Below are 27,964 nucleotides of genomic sequence, written 5' to 3'. Positions count from 1 at the left end.
CATGTCTGCACTGGAATGTCAACTTTATTTATAGAAACGTCGAAATCGCTTGGGGTTATAATCGAGTGAGAGAGCTTGGAGAAGTTATCCTTTGAAAATATTCAGCATTCCGAGCATCTGATCATAACAAGAAAGCAAAGCATCATAACCGGCCATTCATTGTCGAGCATGTTCGGTCGATTTATTCAATTGCATGAGGGCTAAAGAAGAACTTATAGGTAACAGAATGGCGATTAGTCTTCTGTCTTCTGGCATATGTGACGTTCCACGGCAAAAGGTACCTTATGGCGGCTGGCGCTTACGTCGCATAGCACCGCAATAATATTGAATCGGCGTTAATAATAGCGTAAGCGCAACGCGCCCTAAGGTACCTTAAGCCGTGGGACGTCACATATTTTGTTTGCGCTTGCGTGTGGTAGGTACTTACATTAAGGTGAACGTACTAGTGCTCGACATGCTAATGCCCAATAGATGACACCTTGCTGTCACCTCTATTGACAATGACTTAAGTTTCAAGATGACTTGTAGGTACTGGGACCGCGTCGAGCACCAGAATGTTTATTAGTATTATATAGTACTTAACTGTTCATTCTGTACCGAACTTGGTTCATGGAACACTTATGGGAGTTATGAGATCACTTCGGCGCTGTTCATCTGTCAGACCGCAGCAATTTTTGTTTAGATTTCTCGAATCGGTCTTCTAAAACTGGTTATTGCTTTAAGTAGGTCCTCATTTCATAATGGACTTAACATTTGAGGCGAACCTTATCTTAGCTTTGAACAAAAAGTTCTTGCATAATAGTGTGGCATCTGGTAATAGAAGTTGTAGATTGCATCGCACGCGAGATGAGATAATGCAAGCCCAGGGGCTTTTTGTCGACGAACATGTTCGACGATGAATAGCGTGTACCTGCGAGCGCGCGGGGCGGGGTGAGGGGGCAGGGGGCGAGCGGCGGCCATCGCGATCCTCACAGAGTCTCCGACGCCAACCCGAGTAGGCTGCGTCCCGTCAGCGCACCAAGTAAACAACCGCGAGTGTGTGAAGTTTTGTGATAATCAAAACAGTGTCCAACATGGGTTGTGGTACGAGTTTTGTGAAATATGTGCTGTTCTTCTTCAACTTGCTATTCGCGGTGAGTGAGAACCGGTTTTTGGTTCCGGTCCGTGGTCAACCAACAGCCCTGTGACGTGGCCATACCTGTGGAGCCATTAAGGTCCGGAGGTTTATCCGAGGTTGCGTCAGGTTTACAATTTGAACGCAACGCTCGCTCGGATTCGGATTGTCCGAGAGATAACAAAACGTTGAAACAAAAGGATGCTACAGAAAAATCGTAAACGAGTTTTTTGTTTTTAGCAACAATGTTACAAACCCTCAATTTAATTTATGGTCATCTCAGGTACTTCATTATTTTCATTTAGTTGTTTTTTATTACCCAACTATTCGCATTAGCGTGGGTAGTAAGACATAAAAATAGGCACTTAAATAATCTGTAGGTAGGTACATATTATCTCAAAACATCACAATTACTAATACTTATTTACAAAAAAAAAATGTAGTCACCAAAAAAGTGAATATTATTGTTTTAATTGTGCTTACGGTTACATTTGAAAACTGGATACGCCTATGATACGCCCAGTTCAAGATTCCTAAGTACATAACTACCAATACAAGTGCACCAATACCAAAATAGTAAAAGTAGTAGTTTTTCATTGAATTTAACTCAATTGTTATTAAAAATATAAAACAACTTTGTTTCAAAGTGATATTTTCAAGTAAGGTAAATGCCCCAATGAGCGTAGCTCACTAGTAAAATAAGATGAATTGGTAATAATTTAACGCGTAGAACTCTTCCTTAAATAAACATAATTCAGATTTTTAGGAATATGATGAATATGTAGGTAACAAAACAGTAAACTTAAGCCAAAATAATAAAATATTCCATTCTGAGATACAACGTAACTGCTACAAGTTTAAAATGAATAATATCCGCGGAACGAAACTTTTTGCACCTGGCGCTCTTTTTTGGTCTCAAGAACACAATGGATCTGACCTTGAATCTCAACGTTGTTAGTTACTAGGTCCACTTTAGCTAAGAAACCAATCTTATTATTATGTTCGTAATATGAATATTATTTTTTTTTACCGCTGCAAAAAGATAATTACGCATGAGCTAATTATTTTTCATGTATTTGCCTTGAATTTAGGTTAAGTACTATGAAAATATCCCTAAGTGACATAATAGCGCATCTATTTGAAACTTCACGACATTAATTAACCTGTCACTGTTATTGTACGACACACCTCTCACCCTAATCAAATTAACATTTTTTGGCAGTAGTAGCTCTACTATGAGTTCCGTCAAGTTCCGTGAATGACAGTCGATAGTGAGAAAGTTAAGGAAAATGTATGGAGTAATTGTACAGAGCCTCTACCGGTCACCTAAAGAACTAAAAATTTCAATTGGTACCATGAGTTATAGACGTTTTTACGCGAGTTTTCCATACTTGCCTAACTTCACACCTAAAACGCTCTCTTTCTAATTATATAATGAAAACTGAGCCAGAATTATTCTGCGTAAATACTTTACGCGAGTAAACGTGACAGATGTTATCGAAAAATACGTGCGTTTCCAACGTGACATTTCTGTCAACTTGTAAACACAACAAATACGCAGATTTTTCACGAGTATTAATGCAATTTTCAACGTAATATGTATAAATTTATAACAGTACGTGAACTTCAAGCAAAACTTTAAGGGGTAAATCAATTAATAGCTCGATAAAAGGCTGATTTAGTACAAAGGTAATGAGATATACTTGACATCATATTTTCCTGTTTCTACTGCTACATTTGCGAAAATCACATTGCTTACGAGCAGTTTTTGGTTTTAGGCAAGAACCAACATTTCCATGAAAATCCGGATGGCATCATGTATGCATGCGTATGCATGTATGCAATAAGAATTAAGGCTCATTACAAGGAGCGGTACGATATGCTGCTGCTTTTGTTGCTGGGTGCACACTGCACATAACACATATAAGAATACCGAAAGACCTATTATAATATGTACGCAAGAATTCCTACGTATTTTATTAAGTATTATCATCTTACATAAAATAAAACATACAAATGTTCTGTGAGTTTATTTATTTTTCTTTAATAAGTAAGTATAGTTTATTTTCCGATGTTCAAATTCTTGTGTTTGATACCTAGGTAATCGTTTTTCATGTCAATTTGGTAACAGGAAATATAAAACTTTCTTCAAAAACTTTTCGTGGTGGTTTAGAATCTGAAAATTTAAATAAGGTTTAAACACATTTATTGCCAAAAACCCGCTGCGTGGGTTCATTTTGTATTGGAAACGGGGCGCTTGGCACTGAAATATACTCGAGATCATTTACTATAAAATTAAGATCGCTATTAAGGTCAGGGTCTGTGCGGAAAGAGAAGAGTCGTAGGTATAATGTATGGGCTCCCCTACATTTCACAACTCTTCTCTTTCCGCACACTCTATTTGATAATGGTACTTAGCAGTAGGAGACGGCCGTTGTTATGATGCGGACTGAAGCGGACCATAATATAATATATACCTATTTTAGTATTTTAAGATTTCTTCTCATGTGTGTACTATTTTCATCATAGGTAATAAATATGTAGCCAAAAGTAGCCTGTATAATCGCGCCATATACTTTGCTTCCTATTTTTTAACACGCAAAGTTATAATTTTAACTCGTTAATTATAGTCTGTGCGGAAAGAGAAGAGTCGTGGAATGTATTGGGCCCCATACATTCCACGATTCTTCTCTTTCCGCACAGACTATAATGATGTTTACGTAATTATCATATTTTGCAATTTTTTTCTTGAATACAATATATTTTATTTTATACATTGTTTACTAGTGAACGCATATATTTAGTATGGAAACCGCCTTTAGGAACATTACCGTTCAAATTCTCGGGCCAAATTAGCACACATACAAAATTACGCCTACATTTAAATAAGACGACGCGTTTACAGAGCCTGTAATCAAAGCTGGTAAACAAAATAATAGTCATCTTTATTACACTAATGGTACATAGCTAAGTGTAGATGAAATGCATATAATGTCAATAACTACCAATCAGCGACATTAATCCGCTAATAACCTTCTTGCTGTACGTACTGGCCGCTGAGAGTTTGCGGTTCACATTTGATTAGAATATGACTTGGACAGGGATAGGTTTATGCCATACTATTGCCATACATTGAAGAACCAGTCAAATAATTCACGTATTATAATTTAATGCAGATTAAAAGATAACTAGTTAAAATGTTGTTATGAAATGACAGACTAACTCATATCATTGTTGTATAAATGTATTCCGCTATAATAAGTATTTTGCATATTTTATTATAAATTTGTATGGCAGTGCGAAGTCACGTTCAGGTATAGTCTGTCCGTTTTTCTAAGATCAAGTACGCCATTGTAAATGTATGGTAAACTTGATCTTAGAATTCGGACTGGCTATACAGCCTGCAAAATTTACATGGGTACACGAATCGGGTCAAAAATATTTGAATAGGCGGAGTCACAATAAATCCCCACTTTCAGTTCCAATGGAAATATTTTATATGTATATAGCCGGTCAAGCAAGTTTGTCAGTAGAAAAAGGTGCAAAATTAAAATTTTGTATGGGACCACACCCATTCGCGCGCTTACATTTTCTAAATTTGCCGCTCTTTTATACTGACGGAAATGGCTTGAGAGAGAACCTACATATATGTGACGGTAGAGGGTGTATTCGAATGATCAACATTTTCAGATAAAAAATAAATAAATAAATAAATAAATATTATAGGACATTCTTACACAGATTGACTAAGTCCCACGGTAAGCTCAAGAAGGCTTGTGTTGTGGGTACTCAGACAACGATATATATAATATACAAATACTTAAATACATAGAAAACACCCATGACTCAGGAACAAATATCTGTATCATCATACAAATAAATGCCCTTACTGGGATTCGAACCCAGGACCATCAGCTTCGCAGGCAGGGTCACTACCCACTAGGCCAGACCGGTCGTCTACAATGTGTCGGTCGATAATGTGTGTATTTGTTAAATTAATTCAGTGGAAGTGTATCTACATATAGGAGACCGGGTATGATTATCCCACGAGTTATATCTCATGAATAGAACATATTCTAGATATCTTTCCAGGCATCAACTTAATTTCATGTCTCTATAATTGGACAGCTTTTTTTCCATAGTTCTCTGCGAATAGCATCTTGTGGGAATCTGAATGGAAAGTAATGTAAAATGATAATATCAAATTTGATTATGAATTTGAAAGAATGAGGTAGTTTTTTTACAGCTCCGTCTCATGAAATAAAAAAGGAAAATACAAATCTGTAAGAAAGAATTCATTACCTACTACATTTATAATTATATAGAAAATACCTAAACCAAGTACAAGGTAATAAAATAGTCTACTTCATTTTGCATAACACCATCCCTATTATCCTCGCAATTTAAAAAGTCGTATGTTGTTATGAAAGTCGTATGCAGTTGTTACGTTTTAGCTTAGCACGGTAGTATTGAAAACAAATCGTCATGTTTATTCCAAATTTTACTGAAGTTATCTGTTTACTACAAGTGAAAAGTGATTCCACTATCCTTGGTATGAACTAAAATAACTTCTGCACCACTTCACGACACATGAAGACATTTTTAATTACAAAAAAACGTTGTTGTTATAAATCAATTTGGCCATCCGTCACTTACTGTCATCTCGGACGCAAAGAGCATATAATCACTACGTTTTAAGAGTCGGCACTCTCGAACAATCCTCGAACTTATGAACTTCGAAATTATGAACGTACATATCCCAACACACCAAATACAGGCTTAAAGATCTCGCATCCAGGCCATAATTGTTAAAAAAAGAAAAACCACACAATACTACCAACACAAAAAAAAACAACGCTAGGGCTCGACACTTCCAGTACCTACTGTTTATCGATATCGATAAATGTGCGATACGTGCTGCTGTATTTACCTACTGTACTACCTATTAATAAAATAAAAGAACATTATATATATATAAACAATTTTATTTTACATGATAAAAATAACATAGTTTATTATTCAAGTAGGCATATTACAATATGCTGAATTCGCGCGCATTCTTTTTTAATCTGGTCCCTTTTTATTGAAGGCACTGGATGGAGAATGATTTCCACAAATGAACTTGTTTCCATTCAGCTTTTGAATAGGTAAATAAATACGCCAAATCCTCATTTCCTTTTCCTCAGCTTTGCCCATAATCGACATCTGAAATAAAGAGATTATCGATAAAATTGGTCGTACACTATTCGTGTCATAGGTTACTTAGTTTTTTACTTAAAAATACTTTATTCACAAAATATTTTCGTTTTAATCATGGATTGTACACGACTAAAACTAATTAAATTAGTAACTGTTAACGACTCAAAGTAAAAAATGAAAATATTGCATACAAACATCAGTTTACCGACCTGTTCGGATCAAGTTGGAAATTTGGCCAAAAATGCGTCAGTAGTTAGTCTTCTTACACACCCACTACAAACTTCACATTTCCTTAAAGATTTGGCCCCCATTTAAATAACAGCTAAAGTTATTTTACCAATTACAATAAAAAATAACCACGTATTTTCACGTTCACGACAATTCAAATGACGTTTGACGTTTTACTACCAATCATACCAACCTAAAGAAAAGTAAGTATAATACGTCTATGTTAAAAGCAAGTATGGTATGTGCCACCAAAATGCAACAGCAGTCATTTTAATTCGATAAGATTATTTCTATGCCTCAATGTTGGGAACAAGGGCTTTCATAATTTATCAAAGTATGGGGTGTCGATGGGCTGCTCGGACGAACTGAAGTTGCGAATCGAATAGTTTGTAAGCACCGCCTACAATCGAATAGTTTACGTTGGGTCATAACTGAGCGGACAGAATACTTCCATGTATATCAGTTCGCTGTTGTTTACTATTTGATATATAATATTGATGTGTTTATTATTTTCGTAACTATGGCAACGTCAAAACTTAAAAAAAATTAGAATGAAGGTTGAGTCAGTAACAAAGTGACAAAATTGGTCTTAGAGCATTTAATAACTGGAGTGGTCATTGAGTGCTTACTGTTAGGATTAGGGTTCCAAGCAGGAAAAAAAAAGCTTGTTTTAACACCAAATAATGTTTCTTAATCTCAAGCAAGACTACATAGTAATGGCGTCTCATACAAGAAGAAAGAACAACTACATTTGTTTTATATTGACAACCGAATAAATCAAATATCATAGGGCCCGATTCGGATTTTGAAATAGATATCTATTAGATATCTTTTAGGCATCACCATCAAGATACTCGTAGGATAACGATATGTTTAAGATCTAACCTGTCAAATTTGACATTGGCGTGATTCTGGAGATACTCTTGAACGACTTCCTCGGGATTTGACTTAGAGATCCAATTCACATCTAATAGATATCTTACGCTATCTAACGTAAAAGTGACATTGGTTGCCCGAATTGCGCTGCAAAAGATAACTAGTTGATATCTAAACTATAACGTATCTAGAATGGATCTAGTACGTGTCGTCTCTTGTGAATATCTTGAAGTTCGAATACGGCAGATACCTAGTCTATATTCTTTATTTTTTTTGTTGACAATATTACTCACCCCTGTGCCGAAAAACTTGCACAATTGTGCAAACTTTTGTATGGACTGACATGGCTATTTGTACGTTACGTACAAATCATGTAGAAATAGCAATACATTTGACGTCCCCGCGTTTTGTAAAGAAAATGACAGCGATGACATCTCCTTTCTAAATGCTCTAAGTGGCGGGTAGAGGTAAAGGAATACAATCTCCATGTAATTAATTAATGAAAAAGTCTCCGTCAAAAACCTTAAGAGGGAAGTATACTATAGTAGTACCAATAAAAGTCTGCAGCGGATTTGATAGCCCACGCAGCTTAAGTGTTATTAATTTCATAGAAGTTTGACGTTTAAAATGACACTTGCACTGCGTGGGCTATCAAAATCGCTGCAGACTTTTTACGGTCTGACTATACGTCGTAATCGTCCATACAAAAAGAGAAAACGTTTTTCCACTTCTAAATACGAGAAACTTCCATTCTCCATGATTTTTAGTATGGTATTGATATTTCGCTACTCTGGAGAGATTTAGAAAAATTATAATAGCTGACAGCGTGCCCAGTTTTTGCAAATATTCTCCCATAAAGGAGTTTTCTCATAAAGTCATAAAGGATTCTCCTTACCTCTACCCTCCATATTCACGGCTACCATCATTATATGTAACATTACTTTCTGTGCATCTCACTTGCACTAATATGCGAGAGCGAGATGCATAGATAGTAAATTACGTAGACGTGAGAAAATGTGTCAATTTTCTTATTTAGTTCTTTAAGTGAGTCCTAGAGGCGCTGTATAAAACTCCGATATAACTCTTGCTCTGTTTTTTAGTATACTTAGAAAGGGACAGCATCGTTTGGAGTGGAGTGAAGTTAGGTACATAAGACCGTAAAGAAACGTAAAACGTGACACACGGCACGTTTATTCACCGAGTGTAAGTGAAAAATACTCTGCCAACTGATAGTAGAGCTATAGGTATATAAAATAACTATTAACGTCATTTCATTTAATTTTATAATCATTGAATAATAATACTTAAAAACTAGGATTTAACAGATTGAAGTTATTTTTTTACAATAAGAACTTAGAGCAAACTAATTTGAAAGTGCTTCAAAAAAGAATATTTTGAATCTTGAATCTAAACAGACGCACGACGCACCTTTTGGTGGCAGCACAGGATCTTAAAAGATAAACATCAGAATTCTAAAAATCTCAAAGGGAGTCCAGCTTACTAATTTCCAAAGTCCAATTAATGCAGTGCAATATTATAAAAGGCGGATGTAAACCATGTGTGGCGTATGCATGGCATTTGGAAAGGGGAATACCAATGCATCATCACCTGCCGGCATGTGAAAAAACGCCATGTGTTCGAGATCGCTCGCGGGCCACACAATGGCAACTTACTGCTGAATGCAAGATGCTGAGAAAGGCGTGGAATTCTGAAATTCATTAAAACATGTTGAATTCAAAGCATGAAGCATGCATGGAGACAGTAATAGCGAACTATTTACTGAAAATTGGCAAAACATTTTTGCTCTAGGTAACACCAACACCATCATCATTCATATTCATTATGTAGAAAAAATGCTTTTCACAATATTGTCAATATTGGAACCACACTTACTGCCGGTACCTATACTGTATACACATACTCACAGATGGCGTGACAATCAAAGAGGAAAAATAAATACTTTGTGCATTGATTGATGATAAATGATGTTAAGTACATATATTTTTATCTACAAGTTACCTAGTTGAAATCACTAATAGACACACAATTGATGGATTGAACTTACCTATCATTGGAGGGAGGTAGATAATAGGTATATTTATCCTACATTATTTCCTGCTGATTTAGCAGGTAGTCCGACTAAGAAGCTAACTTTACTCGGACTTGAACAGGAAGTGAGGAATTGCCATTATAAACATCATATTTTCATAGAAAATTGACATCATTGATGACTTCCACACTTTCAAATACCATGCAGAATTTGCTTTGTCCGACTCAACCCGATTCTCACAAGTGCTTCATGATTCCTACTACCTAATGAGATTGTACAAAGTCGTTGCCTGTGCACTTGTTGTACCTTGTAAAATATTTGAGTTCCACAGCACCCAGCTCCCCTAACTGGGTCGCGGCTCGCGTGACCAAGCTCCCTTCGCCCTGCAGGCAACAGGTAGCTACTCATTGAATAATTAATGTATCGTAACTCTCCGGTAATTTCCTCACCGTTTTCCTGTGGCTGAAATCATTTAATAGCAGAAACCACACTGGTGTTTGGCTGTAGGTATCAATGATTCAGCTATTTATTGACGTTATTGGCTTAGTAATGATCGGTGACATGCAACATAACAAAGGGTTGTAGGCCGGGTTCACCCGCGTTGTACCGGATCCAGTTATTGATTCACTTCTGAATGCCTCTGTAATCAAAAGTCTGTGCGGAAAGAGAAGAGTCGTAGATTATGTATATGGGAATCAATAAATTCTACGATTCTTCTCTTACCGCACAGACTCTGCTTACTAGTCATTTGAGTGTTGACACAAGACTGCTTGAAAATTGTCTTAAAAATTATGTCTTTACGTTTAAATGTAAAGGACAATCTCTTCACTGTCGAAAGAATCGTAAACTGCAAGATATATAGGTAATAATTTCGGTAAAGTAGATTACGAGGAAAACAAGCTTGAAATCACTTGCGATGCCAAAGATTTCTCACTCGAAGGTTGCTGTTATTAAGGCTACGACTTTCATACTGGATGCCCTTGTAGATACTCTTTCAAGAAGTAGGTCAAGGAAATATCCTCAGCTCGGAAAATCCAAGGCTAGGATAGGACGCAGGATGTGAGACGTGACTTACTGACTTAGTTTCAAGGTTGTGCCGAGATTTTCCGGGCTATTATCCTTGCGGATGGACTATTGTATACGGTTAACTATCTAACTCTTATAATTTAGCAGTCATTAATCATTATTCAAGTAATCATACCATTATAGGTAGATTTGATACTTAGTTATGTCTTTCCAAATATATGCAATCCATCAGTGTAAATGGTACATAAATTGGTGTCAATCTCATCTAGCGTTCACACGTACCCACAACATTTCGTGGTGAAATCGATGATTTAATGTGTTCAATCTCATTTTTATGTCCACACCATACCACCTGATTAAATTGTCAATTTAATAAGATTGGGTGAAACATTGGCCTTTGAAATTTGGTTCTGATATTAAAATTTTCTATAAACATATGTACTAGCATAATCAGACCTAGCTTAGTTCTCCCACGTGACCCCATCCCGTGACATCATCTCATAAACGAGCACTCTCAGACGCCCCACTGGCGCCGCCACTTAAGCTCCAGCTACCAGTACTTGTATAATCAACGTACTGATAGGATTTATTCCTTTTTTTTCAATTCTCTTTCAAACTAAGAGCCGCCATTTCAAGTGGCACGTCTTTGTTTTTTGTGTTTAGTTAATATTTCAATGTTGGTTACACTCTTCTTTATATTATCGTATCGAAACACCGCCCAATACTATCTTTTTTTCTAACTATTTTTTCCTCCACTAAGATCCCTCTTATCAGTGACCTTTTTCTTGAAGTCATTCACGATGACATCACTGTGTTCACTGTTTAAGCAGTCTTATTTACATTAGTAACACGTTCGCACACCACAAGCATAGCATTAAGGCTTCATAATTGCGGATGTTGCGTGTCGACCTTGTTGATTTGATTTTATACTTCATTTCACAATTGCAACACATTTGTCTTGCAATTTGAAGGATCTACATTGCAATATTCAAGCTACAAGAATTGAATACATAGATTTATAGGATTATCCTCCTGTATCAGTCGTTAAGATTAATGGCATGTTTCTTATTGTATTTGTTTTGTGAACATCGATGACTTCATCGGCAGTTAAGTCCGCCACAATGGCGCGGATCCTTGGCGACACCCTAATGAATATTTTAGACAATCCACTTACATTTGTGTTTGTTGTTGTCCTTTTAAACGACTGTTTCATTGAGTATACCCTCTTGAAACCCCCCGTTACAATTTTTTGTACATATTCCACAATCTGTTTTGAACTTTTTTTCTTTAATTGAAGGTTCCAAATTCAAAAACAAAACAACTGCCTATGAGTCTCAGAACGATAGGGTTGGTTAAACATAGGTATAAACTGAATATAGACATCATAGTCTAAAGAAAAAGTGACCAAATCCACCGGTGATCGAGGTGGGAATCGGCGAAATGGATGGGGAGACGAGTCGGAAAAAAAATGTATTTCATAAAATAATTTGATTTCTTCCCTAGTTGGATAGTATTTTAGGTGTGTTGAGCTTAAAACTACAAGAGGCTCCAGGGACTTAAAATATCTGTTCTCATGTTCCATTTGCGCCAGAATGAAATACCAAAGAAAACAAGTCAAACAGTTAGGTTTCAGATACATTCAAAAGATAAAAGACTAAAAGAAACAAAAGTAAAACACACGGAAACTCCAATATCCAGTTACGCATTAGTCGTGAGCTTGTGACCATGAAAGGGCTTAGAGATTACCGTGTCCGTGTCTCCTGGCTCTATAGGCCTGCCGCCCCCTCGTTCACGTGGCAGCCATTGTCGCCGGTCGACGACCCGCTTATGCAACGTTGGGACACCTGGAGTTGTGTAACCGGGTCCGCTATTTTCTCTCATGCTAAGTTGATTGGCGTGAAATCATGTAGGTTTTAAATATAGCCTGTCATTGTTGCTCTAAAATAAGACAAACGAGCATCGATGAGATCCTCCAATTAGAAGATTCCAAACTGGATTTTACTTCTATTAGATCTTACTTATATAGCATACTTCAATCTAATGTACCCATTACGGCCTCAATTGGGACTTGTATTATTTAGTTCACAGCTAACTTGGCTCAATCAGTCGCTTCATTAAGCAGATAAAGAATGAATTTCCTACTCGTTTATTCGTGCCCTGGAAATAAGGTCAACACCATGATGGGTTGCTGACCGCGCGTTAGCTAACAACGAGCGTGCAGGGATCTATATTTAAAAATACACTCTTTCGCGCGCATTTAGAGTCTATTTTTACTTAACTGCAATTCCCTGTGCATTCTGAGCTAAAGTGCTTACCGGTAACCAGTGGCTTTGCTGTAACATGCTATCATGTTGGCTGTAAAAGTGCAATAACAAAGGGCTTTAGAATGCGGTTTTGTAGAACTATAAAATGGCTCGTTGATCTGTAATTTGGCCTGTTTCCACAGACCATTATGTATCCGGAGCGGTATTTAGATTTTTGAATCTATTATGGTTTTGCTATGGATATAATTTGTCAGCTGTCAGTGAAATTTATTTATGTCACTGCTGACCGCTGAGAGATCTTATCCGGTAGCAGTTTCATAACAAGAAATTGCAATCTGAACAGGCCTGCCGTTTAGCAGATTCTTCTGAGAAGCCACTGTAGTGTTATAAATAAGTGTGCGAAACTCAAAATAGCAGACATTGGTGATTCGCATCTCAAACAAAAATATACTGTGTGACATACTTCTCAAGCAAAAGTATATTGATGACATCTATTCCGTTAATGTAAACATCCATAATGACCAAGTCCCGTCAGGTCAAACGATCAATAAGAAACGATAGCATCACTATCGGTATACTTGGAAGTTTCAACGGACTCAGTGTAATAATAAGAAGACGTGATAGTAAAAAATAATTGTTTAATTAAACAAACGTGTTTACTTGAAACGCGTAATCTAAGTCCAGTCTGAAAGTAAAAATCTGCATTATTATTTTGTTACACCTTTGAACACTTGATTAAGTAGATATTCTAAATCGTCAAGGAACATCTGAACTCTCTTTGACGGATCAGATTAAAAATTCTCCATAAAAAGTATAAAGAGACGTTACAATGCAATTATATTCATCTTACAATGTCTGATTGTGCCCCATAAAGGGTTAAATACTTATCAATACACAAAGTATGACATCAATCATTCAACCTCAGTAAGTCAGTTGAGTCAGTAGTAACTTTCTGTCAGCTACAAAAATACATACCTATTCATCTGATACTAAGACTTTTTTCAAAGTGACGTCATATGTTGATTAAGTTGCTCAACGAGGATTACTCACAGCTGCGGTAACTGTGCAACGTATAATTACTCCAGTTATGCAAACGCGAGAACTGAACGTACTTAGTGACGTTTTTAGAACTCGTATTAAAATATATCGTCCGCTCATGGCTGCGTTTACCCCACTTTAGTTGTTTTGATTTTTACTAACTAATTCAGTTTGTATGTGTTCCGCGTAATATTAAGGTGTCGCTTAATGGTGCATTTGCCCTACATTTGGGAATTTTAATGTAATTAATTATAATTTAATTTAGTTTTGTTTTGTTGCTAATGGAATTATTTTTGTGGGTTGGGTTGTTATTATTGCCATTTATCATGCGTGGGTTTGCACTCCAAGGTCGACAGTCGGTTTTTTGGGTGTTGACACTGGTTTTGGTAGGGAAACCCCCGAATTCTTGTCATAAATATATAGGTAAATATTAGAAGGCTTAAGGTTGACTCACGCTAGACCGGGCCGGCTTCCGGCGCTTCGTTTTCTATGGAAAGCACCATGTGATCACCGATCAGCCGTCATAGAAAATGACATGTAGTACGCCTCGGCCCGGGCACGGCCAGGTCTAGCGTGAGTCATCCTTTTCGGAGTGAGAAATCGTTTTAAAGACCTTTTTAACAGTGTTGCCAACTTGGATTTTGAAAAAATGCTAGACTAATGTCTAGATTATGCCAAAATTATGCCAAAGATTTTTGAAATACTTATGCTAAGAAAATGCTAAAATGTCACTTGAAATTAGACACTTACAACACATACATTTTTCAAATTTGCCGCCTTTTTCTACTGACAAGATGTGCTTGACCAACTTTATATACACCGTCGACGTCCATCGGTCCACAAAAGTCAAAATTCATATGAAAATATGAACCACATAAGGCGATGGCGCATATAGTTTCTGCCAAGTTGGTGCAAACTTGGTTTAGACTAAATTATGCTTAAAAATATGCCAGATGCTAAATGGAAAATTTTGGTGCCAAAGCGAGTGAAAATATGCCAGATGGCATTGCTGCTTTTTAATTTAATTCTCAACAACAACTCTATTTCAGCATGCCAAGAAAGCCAAGTTTTTTTTTGCATTATGGTACGGAACCCTTCGTGCGCGAGTGCCTAACTTGCCCGGTTTTTTTTTGACCTCCCCTCCCCCCGTAAAGTCATCCAACAATCATCCTTCGAATGACCCCGTTTCCTCCTACGACATGCTACCATCATATAGCCCCTTCTCCTACATATAATACCTATAGCATAGCTTAACTAAAAGATGGATGTTCGGATGACTCATTCCAAAAGGGCATCTGTGTCTCGCAAAGGGGGCGAGTAGAGATACAATAAATTAGGGTGCATTCCGTCACAGTAAGCTAAGAAAATGAGATTCCAAGGATACCTACACTATTTTGATACATTATGTGTGTTACCAAATAAGAGATGAAAAAGTCGAACGTAGCTAACTCTGTATGGCATTTGTAATGACAAAATGTTGTAATGTCATCATTAATGTACTATTTCTATACAAGTCGATGCAAAGTTAATTTAGATGATGATACGTAAAAAATGTTTATTTTTCGATCGTCAACATAAACAACATCAAGATTAATATAAAATCTTTAAACAAATATATGCGAACGTGGATAGTGGTAAAGTTAATGTATCATTTTTCATTAATTACAATACTAATTAAGTACCATGATTGAAGATTCAATAAACTTGCTAGAATTAGTTACGTCATTTGCTGTGAGATGAGTCCTTACTTAACGTTGCATAACAAATATTCATCCAAAAATCAAACAAATGTTTTAGTTAAGTTGTAAAAGAAAAAAAACCGGACAAGTGCAATTCGGACTCGCCCACCGAGGGTTCCGTACTTTTTAGTATTTGTTGTTATAGCGGCAACAGAAATAGCTACATCATCTGTGAAAATTTCAACTGTCTAGCTGTCACGGTTCGTGAGATACAGCCTGGTGACAGACGGACAGCGGAGTCTTAGTAATAGGGTCCCGTTTTACCCTTTAGGTACGGAACCCTAACTAGCATCTGTAGTCATCCTAGGTCATCTATTCAATTAGTCATCGTGCTAAGGTCGCGTAGGACTGGGTTTTCACCCATTGTATCTTGGGAAGTGGGCCCCATTGTGGTTGCGAAGTTAACAATGACATTATATTGTAGAAACGTAGGGAAAACGAGTACGCATCTTCTGACTCTACAAACAGTGTTGTAAACGTTATATTTTGACATACGGCGCGATTCGGGAAACGAATTAGACATTCACTAGATATGAAATAGTTCCACGGCAAAAGGTACCATTGCCCCGGCTGAATATTAAAGCGGCGTTAATAATAGCGTAAGCGCCAGCCGCCATAAAGTTACCTTTTGCCGTGGAACGTCACATATCTTTACTATTTCATATTTAGTGAATGTCTAATTCATTTCCCGAATCGCGCCGAAAAAGTGTCATTCTATGGAACTTGCTAACTATGTAAACAAACCGCCGTATTGAAATTGTCTCTGAATGATGAATTTACTAGTGGATTTTGTTTACATAGTTAGCAAGTTCCGTATGTCCATTGTTAATTGGGTGGATCAACTATTTCTTGTTGTTATGGCACCATTCATTTATTACGTAAGATGTTTTTTGCAAGTTTTTGTGCCCCTACCTCCCCTATGTAAGGAAAAATAAGAATTGCCTGACTCCCTCCCTCCCTATATTACGTAATAAGGAAATACTGTCCCGTCAGCCAGGCGACAATAACCGTATAGTTAGTTAGAAAAACTCTTGTACCACGTTATAGGTATTATCGTGCGCTTGGTAGATTGCTAATTGTGGACACGGCCTTATAACTATAGTCAGGCAAACCAAATTTGTCAGTAAATAAGAACCTTTTGGGTGTTTGTTAGTACTGTAGAGTGTACCGTAAGACTATAAACGTATTATGATTTAATAATTTAATTTCTCTAATGTTTAAATTGACACAGTCTCTGGCCAAACTATATCACACGAGGGTTTTAAGAGTGACCCAGGAGACTGTAACCATGGCAACGAATGATAAGAAAAATATTCACCCAAATAAGTAGGTATCTAATGTATCGCATAGGCGCCATTGCCGCCAAGTAGGCGCCGCTTTGGCGCACACATGTAGAATGTAGACCATGTAGGTATGTAACGAAAGTAATGCGTAGTGTAAAAGTTAATAGAAAAGTCTACCAGCTTTCTCGGACTGTATAATACCAGCAGGCGTATTATGGATGGCTTTATTGATTTGATAAAATAACCGTCACTTTTTAACTCCGTGGGGTAGAACGTGACAGACATCGTTTTATCACACTGTCACGTAGACAAGAACGACCATCATATCCGTACTGCTTAAACATGTGCGTAGGTATAGGTACCTACCAATCTGAGGGCCTACCGCGAAACACGTTTGACGTGTTGCCTCCCTGTCGCACTTGTAAATTCCTACGTAAGTGTGACAGGGAGGGAACACGTGGAACGTGGTTCGCGGTAGGCCCGCTGATCAAGCGTATCGAATAAAATCGAGCCTATCCGACACCCGTCCGTATTAAATCTGTCATCTAAACCTCCGAATTTCACCCATAAAACTACTTATAAACCTTTAGTATAGTGAAATTTTATTACAGCCAGATGTTAATGTTCTTATATATTTATGACCTCTAAAATGCTATTTATAAATAATTTGTACGCTCACGATATTATAATAACAAAACATAATTATGTACCTATGGCTCTGAACTTGATTGGTATAAAAAGTAGTGATTAAAGGCCGGCCATATTATTATTGAAACCTTATACTAAAATGAATTTTGTTTATAGGAGAATAGAATTCATTTTTAGTTTAGGGTGGCCAGTTACTGGAGAATTACTCTACTTTTTAGTAGTAAGGTGTATTCGGGCAATACCGAATGTCGGATAATTCCGAAATTCAGATGAAAATCACCCTTAATTCCATCATAATAAAAGTCTCTTTTCGGAATTATCCGACAGTTTTCGACATTCGGAATTACCCGAGTAAACCCTACCTACCTAACTGCTGTTTTAGTTGAAATCTAAATCTCTATTGCCAAATATCGGTAGAGTCGCTCTGAGATTCATTAATCATTATACAGATCGATTACTATACCAGTGGGGAGACACTCCTGACTTCGGGCAAACTCGGCTCCGTTCGGCTCAGCATTGCTCCGAGCAATTATTAGGGTTCACACAACTTGACACCGTGTGTCCCTTTGCGTGCACGACACTGATAAAATAATTTCTTGAATTTTGACAACCCTAAATAGTCGAAAGGGATAGTGCCTTAAGATAGAAAGTTATATCATGATTCGACCCTGAATCGCTGTCAAACTTCGGTTTTGTAGGAAGTGTCCTTTCTGTATGGTAGTACTATTACTTATTCTGTGACTATACCTACACAAAACCTCCAGGACAATATACATACCTATTCAGTCAATATCCTTGCAGTTGACCTCTCAATTGGCGTAATTGTGTAAATTAACAAATGAGGGTGAAATACAGGTCAGGCGCATTCAGTGCACTTTTCTCATTAGGGCGGCAAAGCTCTTCTTAATGGCATTTAAAGTAATGGAACGCTCTTACTCATACCAAAGAGAATAGATCGTATAGAGGGTTACTGTCGTATTAAATTTTGTAGTCACAGTACATTTACTGCCATCTATCATCGAACTAAAAATAAAAATGTATAAAAATATGAATAGGTAAATGTATTTATATGGGTAGGTATAAATGTTTTTTTTTTATTTGACCCATGTTCTTTCACTGATATGTGTTAAAATTGCCGTCATGCCGTCAACGCCATCTAGCCGAGCATAGGCCAAAAGGTGTGGCGCCATCTATCCGAAAATGACATTTTCTTGATTTCCGAGGCACGTGTTTTCCTTAGACTTTATTCATCTTATATGGAGCTACATAAATACAGAAATACTATCTATGCACCTAACAAACATACCTAGCTTTACCTACCTTGTTGGCTACTTGGCTACGCTACATTAATGATTTGGCATCACACATGTTTGCAGCTCAATTTTAATACTTACTCGTAAACCAGATCCAAACTTGAATTAGGTATGTTTCGAATTTGCCCTACTATAATGATGACAAAATAAAGTATCCTATGTTTCGAATTAGTTTTATTATCACAATTTAATGACTATTTAAGAGACTCGAGGGTTATTTTTATAACAGCGATGCTCCTAAATTAAAAATTATCACCTAAGACCATAACACTAAAATGAGATATTGTCAAGTATGTAGGTACAATTGTACATATTTACACTAAAAGCATGCACACTGCAACATTTAGCAGTGACAACTGTTACTAAGGTAATCCATGCAATTTTGTAACATACGTTACTTAAATTAAACGATTATGTGTGGAAGAATATACGTCGTAGACTATTAAAATGAAATCTCAGAAAAACATGGTCGTTTACAGCAAACAGTCAGTTTCTAAACAAGGTTAGACAAGGTGACTTATTATGTGCAAAATATTGCATTAAGCACATACTCTCACGAAAATCCACGAAGCAAAGATGGTCCCAGAACCGTACATAGTGATATGCAGTCTACTTTAATTAGAGTAGAGTCTACTTTAAAGCTAGCTAGAACCGATACCTACAACTAGAGTTAGACCAAGAAGTCTGCAGCGATTTTGACAGCCCATGCAGTACAAGTATAATGTCATAATTTCATAGAAGTTTGACGTTTAAAATAACAATGTCACTGCGTGGGCTATCAAAATTGCTGCAGACTTCTTGGTCTAACTCTATAACCAATACAATAGTTAGTACAATATTCTCCGTTTATGCTTCGTTTATGCTTTAAATTTTCGTCTAAACCTGCATACTGCGAATGCATGACATCAACCGCCGCGAATTGTGTTTGTACCGCCACATGAATCACTGGCTGGACCATCATGTGGGCGACACAAGTCAGCTAACATTAAAAATAAAACGAGTGTCATTAAAAAATATCGCTTCATGCAATCGGCTCGTTACTAACTCTACTTTTAAAGACAATTGCACTAGCTGTCATCACTGAGCTATATTTAACTAATGTTTTGATGGATTGATAGTCTGACAAGTAGGTAAGGTAAAAATAACCAACTTTTGTCCAAAAGTAACTCGAATATCATGGTTCAGGTGTGAATATTATGTGTCTCAGATCTGAGGCAAAATGTAATCATAAAATGACGAATAAACTCAGACGACATCATTAGATTCACATTAGATTAATTGTTGAACTTGTGGAAATGTCGACCTTTAGGTACGGTAAGCTAACTACGAAAATGGACTGGGATTATGATGGAATTACGGGTGATTTTCGGAATCACACAATATTAGGAAGTTAATTGAAATTACCCAAATACAAGGTGTTAGCGTCATAATTTTATAAATAAAACAATTAGGAAATACACCATTGTCTTGTGTCATTGCACTGTTATTCTCTTAATTGTAGTTCCTTCCTGTCTAGACGTCTAGCCTAGTCGGCTAGGGTACATCCTAGACTAGACCCTCTAGAGGTCACTGGCTTAAGCTCGCACGATCTTTTGGGAATTTTCTTGTATTTTATTTTCAACCTTTTAAACCTATACTTCGTTTTTTTAGCATTAGAAATTAGGTAAACAATCTTGATGTGTCTTTTAATTGAAAAACACATTTTAAAAATAAGTTACGGCAAATATGTAACAATTATGAATCTAATACGATCATTTATATTCTTCTGCTTTCATTAAGTTATATTTTTATAAAGCGTTTTTCAATTAAAAGACATGTCAAGATCGCTTACCTTCTTGCAAGTTCTTTCTAATGCTAAAAAAACGAACTATATTCACTAAGCAAATCAGTACTCAAATAATATGACACCAACCTCATTAAATAGATATAGGCATAGTAACACATGATAAAACATTGCTTCCAAATCGATCCATTAGGTTCAGAGTTTAGGCACCAAAACAAGCTAGGAAGGTATACTTAAGTATAATAACAACATTTGAGGTTCAAGAAAACTTGAGATTTTCTTCTTATTCAATTACTTACAAGGTTAATTAAGTACGTTATCAAACACATGGATACTTTAATATTTACCCACGTTACAGCCTACAACATAATGGCATAGGCAGCCGGCAAACAACTTAATCACCTTGGATACAAATACGTAACCTAAGTACGTCATATAAATGTAAGCAAGGAAAAAGATAATAGTGTTAGTAAGTACCTATTCCTTATTGCACCAATAAGTGTACATGACAAAAAAATATAATTAGATAACAACGAAGGTGATAAAGAGATTTGTTCCGGACAAACCACCATTGGGGAAGCATCCCCTCTCTTTCCTGGAATTTGGTTATTATATAACCAATGCCAACTCCTGCCATTCTTCACATGAAACATACAATTTAACTCTTCTCTTACATATAACTGGAGTATTTTTTTACATTAAAATATATCCTGGATTCATTTAGCTCTCACTTCCGATATTGCGAGATATTGTTGGCATTTTTCCAAACTAATTATTTACAGAGTTAGTTGAGTTGTTTATAAATGCAACCGCTCTGTGTATGGCAGAGTTTAACTGTGTCATATATGTTTCATGTAGGCATTCTGCCTGTACATATGTAGTGCATAAAAGTTTTCCATAGTATTTTCTCAGAAATGTTCGTATTTGTCATGCTACTTCAGTCAACTTCGATACTTTTCGTTCCGAGACTGGCTGGAATAGCAAGACACGTTCGTACGTTTCCGTGAAAATACGATGGAAAATAATTATGCACTACATCTGCAACTTATATGTGGCATTGCATATGTATATGTAAATATTCGCACAAATCACAATGAATGTTGCTATATATTTACAGTCTCAAAACAAACCACGTTCTCATAACCCGTAAACAAGTCCCAAAGCTACCGAGTCTGAGCCGACATTTAACCCGTTCACCGCTTGAAAGGTTAACAGCCGGCGCGGGTTAAAAATAGCCCAATCGACGCAGCGAAACCAAACGTTTTTGATTGGGCTAATAAACTCGCTGAGTGATCTCGGCTTTTAACTGGCCTTATTAAAAGTTTGTTTTCTATTTTGGATGACGTTGATGATGATGATGGTATTTTCTTGGAACGTAGATAGCGGATCTTGTTCAAGAAGCTTGTGTGGTAACGCGTGCCTTATAAAGCTTTGTGTGTATAGAAAATAGCCGTGACACACGGACAGACGGACGGAACTCTAAAAAAAGGCAAATAGCTACATTATTTTATAGGAAAAAAACAACATTAAAAAAAGCATAAGATAAATCTAAAGACTTAGATGCAAAAAAATCATTTGCTCTGAACATTCTCCTTGTCTTTGTAACACGGCTGTTTTGAAAGGGGGTAAAATAAATGAATGAAAAGCTCCGGCTTGTCTAAAATGGAAACAGCCATGTTAACAAAATAAAATTAAATCAAAATAAAATAAAATAAACTAAATGGAAACCTTGCTGTAGGAAAGCTAAGAGGAGAAACAATTAAACAAATTTATATCTAACAAACTTTATTAACCTAAAGTTATAGTGTAAAAGCTCAGTGGTAAAGTTGGGTCGCTTCACAGGTTCAAGTTATGAAGGTTTACACCAATTAATTAAATACTATAAAACTAAATTTCGAAATACCTAAGTTTTATGCACCAGAACTTTCAAAACTTTAAACTGAAATAACTATTGCTCTAAATTACATTTTAAATTTGTAGCCGAGCGCAGACGCAATTTAAAAATTAAAGATGCATCGGACCGACCTCAAAAGCTGCTACCGGACCTGGAGCAGCGGGGAGTGACCTCGCCTATCCCCGGGAAGCTGACTGCTAACCTGGTTGGAGCCGGCCAGTGCAGATAGATCCCACAGCATTTTAAAAGTTCAAAACATCTTCAAAAGAAATCTAAAGCTCATGAAACATCTTGAAACATCGAAAGCTTCTAGAAACATCGAAAGCTCTAGAAACATCCCGGCTCCTGCAAAGCGAGAAATGAAAACATTAGCCGACGCCCTTATGGTCGCTAAAGAAGAAATGAAACAATTGGAAATTTAGCTCACCGCACTGGAAGCTGTTACGACTTCTGGCGGAGCGCACCCTTCCCTCGAGCAGGAGTCAACTCTGTAAAGAACCAAAACCTGGTTAAGAACAAACCCACAATGTTTCGCGCCATTGTGGAATTGATCACAAATAAATTCCATTTATACTTACTCAGTGGAACACACCGAAGTACTCGAACTGCTTCCACCATTTTGACCACCATGTGGAATGTGTGGTCTTATCACAAAATAGGGCTCATGCGAGCGTGCGTCCCCGGAGGGGTCCACACATCAAAAGTGCATGTCACCACAGAATGACCTCCTCATATGTTGAGAACAAAAGGCCAAAAACAAAAGTAGGGTGCCAATCCCTGAAGACACAAATCCTTCGAAAATTCTGAACTGATTTATCTAGAGAACTCCTTCTTGCCCCTAAGAAATATATTTCATTATTAAATCTAATAATGTTTCATTTCAGAGCCACTTTGTCAGTCTGTAATTTCTATGTTTTGTTTTACATCAATATTATTTTTTATCTAAAAAAATCATACCTAAATCATACAAAGTTTTCCTGGAGTGACAACATAAATATCTTAAGTTTTACTTATTTTTACTTATATGATAACCCCGACAACAGATAAGCATCAAAAGGTGCATCTGAATGCAACAGATTATGCAAAGAAGTGCAATCAATCGAGTTAGTTTGGGATATTGTTAAAAACGTTGAAATAAGAAAAGGAATTCAACCCAAAAATATTAATTAAAAATCTAAGAAAATGTCTACGTTACATCTTCATGTGCACTCTCGTCTCGTAATCTTGGTTTGTGACTGCTGGTACAACAATCATAAAGAATCACTCATGGGCTACCCTAAGACTAAGAATGCTATGGGACGTCCACTCCGTATCTTGATCCAACTTTTTGTACATGTACCTGATGTACCTAGTAATATTCTTTGGCTGAGTTTAACGCTGCGCTTACACCAGATATGTTCGAGGATGCGAAGCGAGGGGTTTGTTATATAAGAACCAATAAAGACACTTCACTCTGAGTGAAGGAAAGGAGAAGGTAAATTCTGATATTTTTTAACAAACACATCTCTCGCTACGCATAGTACGTATCCTAGCACATCTGAACAAATCTACAGAATGACCGCTACGACTGACCTACTTCAGTAATCAATCTAATTGAAAGAAATAGGTGTCAATTTGTGATATCGCAAATATTGATCTCGTCTAGTTCTAGCGGGAATATGACCTAGCTCGTGACAGCATTTGTTTAGCACTAGCCGTTCTAGATACATGCCAAAATACATTGTCGTCTGACATTCAAACATCGAGAAAGTTGTATTTTCACCAATTTGAAGCTTGTCTCGAAGGAAAAGTCACCAGCGGAACCCTTTCCGCTGGGGGTATAAAGCTCAAATTGTTGAAAAAGAACTGAACACAATTTTATGTGACTTAAAACGTATGCAATATACCTACAGATGTAGTGCATAATTGTTTTCCATCGCACTTTCTCGGAAACGTTCGTATTTGTCATGCTACTTCAGTCAACATCAGTACTATTTGTACCGGGACTGATTGAAATAGCAAGACACGTGCGTAAGTTTCCGTGAAAATACGATGGAAAATAATTACGAGTTATGCACTTAAACTGTAAATATGTTTCACTGTCACCATTTAAGGCAACATACAAGTGTTGAAGGCTTAATTAAGGCGCGATAAGAGGAACCGGCTAAAATGCAAATTAATTAAAGTAACTTCTAGATACGATGGATGATTGAGAAGATACCTACATTGGTAATGTTGTATATTTATGTGAAGCACTCGCTCTCGTGTGGGTCTATTAAGATCGCCCTATAATTATAACTTCTTAACTTGGGAATTAGAGAAAAATGTAGACAGATGTCGGAATTCTGTCTGCAAAGAGTGCAAAGACAGCTGCATATTTCTACCAGATAGATCTGACGGACTGCTGTACGTATATCCCTTAGCTGTCAACTGTTTCATTATTCATTATATGTAGTCATCTTTAGTAAATCAATCGGTGTTTACTAACACTATCTTTGCTAACAACAATCTCTCAACAAGATGTAATAAATTTTAGCACTAACACAAACATAAAATTGCAGAATGATTCAATCGACAGATCAACTGACCTCGATATCCCGCATATGTCTGCATTACGTAATGGATACAAACTGCCCTTATGTGATCTCTCTATCCTTCTCTATACGTGTGGAAAGGACGAGAAATCTCAAGCTTCCACTAATACATAAGGTTACAAGTGCAATTATGAAATGGGTATAAAATGCGCTTTTAATCTGTGGACTAAATAGTAGCGTAAAGACCGTAATCCAAATGCAAAGTACCATAAATAACGAGAATTAAATGTAATTCTTTACCACACTGGCTCGTGCAAGGAGTACCTATGTAATGGGTTTTTTTATCGTCGCTAACTGGGTCACTAAGTCATACGAACTAAGGTTATGTGTAGATTCAGATATTGTTTTTGTTCAATTAATTCAATTATTTCAATTCAGTTCAATTATTAAAGAAACAGACCTAGGGTTCCTAGATGTAGGGCTCCTACTTGTTTAAATTTTTTATAATATTCGCTCACAAAGTTGCACCCTTAGGAAAATTTGCTTGCTTAGGAGAATTGCATAAATATCAAATACAGGTATACAGATGGACCCTTTAATACCTATGAGTAAAATTTTGTGGTGTACGTACTTTATGTAGGGGTATTTATTGACTAACACGTCACGTCTCAAGTATAGGTACATCTTGGTACAATATACATCGTAAGAACCAATAATTAGAACGTTAATAATTGATGATAAATAGATGTATACTCGTAGATAGCTTAATACAAGCTAAATTTCCAGTTAATGACATTGTATATTATAACTCACTCATTAGTACCTAATTGAGATAAAAAATTGTTACTGAACAATAGCTTATGCACAAAGAGGGCAAGTTTTCATCTGTGGCCCCTTTTATAAAGCTACAAGTTACAATTTACAAGCGGAAGTCTCTTTCTAACCCTATGTTTATAAAATAGGCCACTGGTCTGTCCAGTATTAAGTACCTATTCTCTGGAACACTACAAGTATTTTCATAAATTCATGCTCAATAGTATATTTTTGATCAAAATTATTTTGCTGTAGTCTGGTAACAAGACGATAAAGAATTTGGAATTTCGTATAATGTTGCTTATCATGCTCTTTCTTCCACAGTTGATCGGCATCGCGATGGTGGGCATAGGCGTGGCAGTCGTGCTCAACTGGCAGGTGGTGAAGGACGCCTCCCGAGGCCTCAACGTGGCTCCCTGGCTGTTCATCGTCATCGGGGCCGTGGTCTTCCTCATATCGTTCTTCGGGTGCTGCGGAGCTATCCGCGAGAGCCACTGCATGGTTGTCACGGTATGTGTAGCCCTTTGTGGCATTATAATAAGGTTTAATTTTGCCCGACATCTGCTGGTGGGTGAAGGATCCATCCCAAGGCCTCAATATGGCACTGTGGCTGATTATAGTTATCCGGGCTGTGGTCTTCCTTTGGGTGCTGCGGAGCTAAATATCTGCTAGAGCCAAAGGTTTTGTGCCACTGATAATAGCTTAATTTGAATAATTGCCTGTGCCAAACTTTAATCACAACTAGATATGCACTGTTCAGTTCTCTTATGTGCACAGTGCAACACATACAAGTAATACGCGTTGGGCGCGTATTAAACTAATGACTAACAGTGGCAGCAACTGACCTTAATTCAAATTGGGCCAGCGTTATCTATTCGGATATGGTCAAAAGTGTTTAAACGATCTCTAGAAATAATCATTCAGAGCATTTTCCATGAACTTAGGAAAAAAATAATGTCAGAACTTATAACAGTTTTCAACAACCATTAGCGGATTATGCTACACCTTGTATTACGAGTACATACTATCACTGAAGGTAGCCTTAAATTATCAAACTGACAGGAGACTCTCAAAATCCAAATCTATGTTTCATTTTGCAAGGATTTTCTTCCTAAGGAGAACAAGTATTAATGCAAGATTGTCTATTTTTCCAGTACGCGATCTTCCTGATCGTGATCATCATCGTGGAAGTGATCCTGGCCGTGTGCATCTTCGTGTACGCCGACAGCATCAAGCACGCGCTGAAGACCGGTATGGACAGGTCCTTCGAGGAGGGCCGCTCGCTGAACCCCAACCCCTTCCACCAGATCGAGCGCCAGGTGAGCCATCACTATACGTTTACAATACTAAGGATACAGTAAAGAGTGACAGAGATAGGACTAGTGCGTGGGGCTCTCTCTATCTTCCTGATCGTGATCATCATTGTGGAAGTGATCCTGGCTGTGTGCATCTTGGTGTACGCCGACAGCATCAAGCACGCGCCGCAAGCAGCGGGGTAAGGCCCAAGCTGCCGGTAGTCAGGGCCGCAGAGAGAGGAACCGACGGACTATCCGCGCCGTGTCCAGGATCACCGCCTTCTGCTTTTGATCCTTGATCCAACCACCTAGCAAGTCTCTCAAGATGTTGGTCGAGACTCTTCGCTATTAGACCGTTCACTGAAACGACTATCGGGACAATAATCGTGGAATCAATTATTACATTTTGTCCATCGTAGAATTAATGTTATTAGACTTTCTCGACTTACCTACTCTGGATATCTATCTGATGTGAAACTATTAACAAAATATGTCGATTCCAGTTGTCATGCTGCGGTAAGACCGGCCCCATCGACTACAACGTCCAGGCGGTCGCCAACCTGCCCCCGGAATGCTGCGACCAGGGCTCCCAAGTCTGCTCCATCGTCAACGCCTACTCCACCGGTTGCACCACCAAAATGCTGGACTACTACGACAAATCGCACAAGGTCATCGCTGGAATCACTATTGGAGTCGCTTGTGTTGAGGTAATATTTCACAAATAATTCAACATTATCGCATCCGAAACACTACATTGCGCTCCAAAACACGCATAGCTGACGTGGGGGAGAAGACCGTCAGGACAGGTGGCCTAGTATAGCCACCAAGTGGATGCCGCAAAAGAAGCGCGGACTTGGCAGGCCAACACGAAGAGGTCGGGACGACTTA

General features: G+C 37.4%; 1 protein-coding gene across 2 annotated transcripts in view; it reads left to right on the top strand.

Moving 5' to 3' along the window:
• Positions 1-963: 963 nt before the first annotated feature.
• LOC134664999 (CD63 antigen-like) overlaps positions 964-27,964 on the top strand; it is a 31,056-nt gene continuing 4,055 nt past the window's right edge. The window contains exons 1-4 of one of the 2 annotated variants that reach the window (XM_063521761.1): positions 964-1,133; positions 26,106-26,291; positions 26,936-27,100; positions 27,580-27,783. In XM_063521761.1, the coding sequence (XP_063377831.1) occupies positions 1,074-1,133; positions 26,106-26,291; positions 26,936-27,100; positions 27,580-27,783 (615 nt within the window). In that variant the 5' untranslated portion in view covers positions 964-1,073. The remainder of the gene's footprint in view (positions 1,134-26,105; positions 26,292-26,935; positions 27,101-27,579; positions 27,784-27,964) is intronic. The other variant, XM_063521762.1, reaches the window with a different exon arrangement.

Source organism: Cydia fagiglandana, chromosome 6, assembly GCF_963556715.1.
Source record: "Cydia fagiglandana chromosome 6, ilCydFagi1.1, whole genome shotgun sequence".
Taxonomy (NCBI): Eukaryota; Metazoa; Arthropoda; class Insecta; order Lepidoptera; family Tortricidae; genus Cydia; species Cydia fagiglandana.
This window is presented reverse-complemented; position numbering and strand designations above follow the sequence as displayed.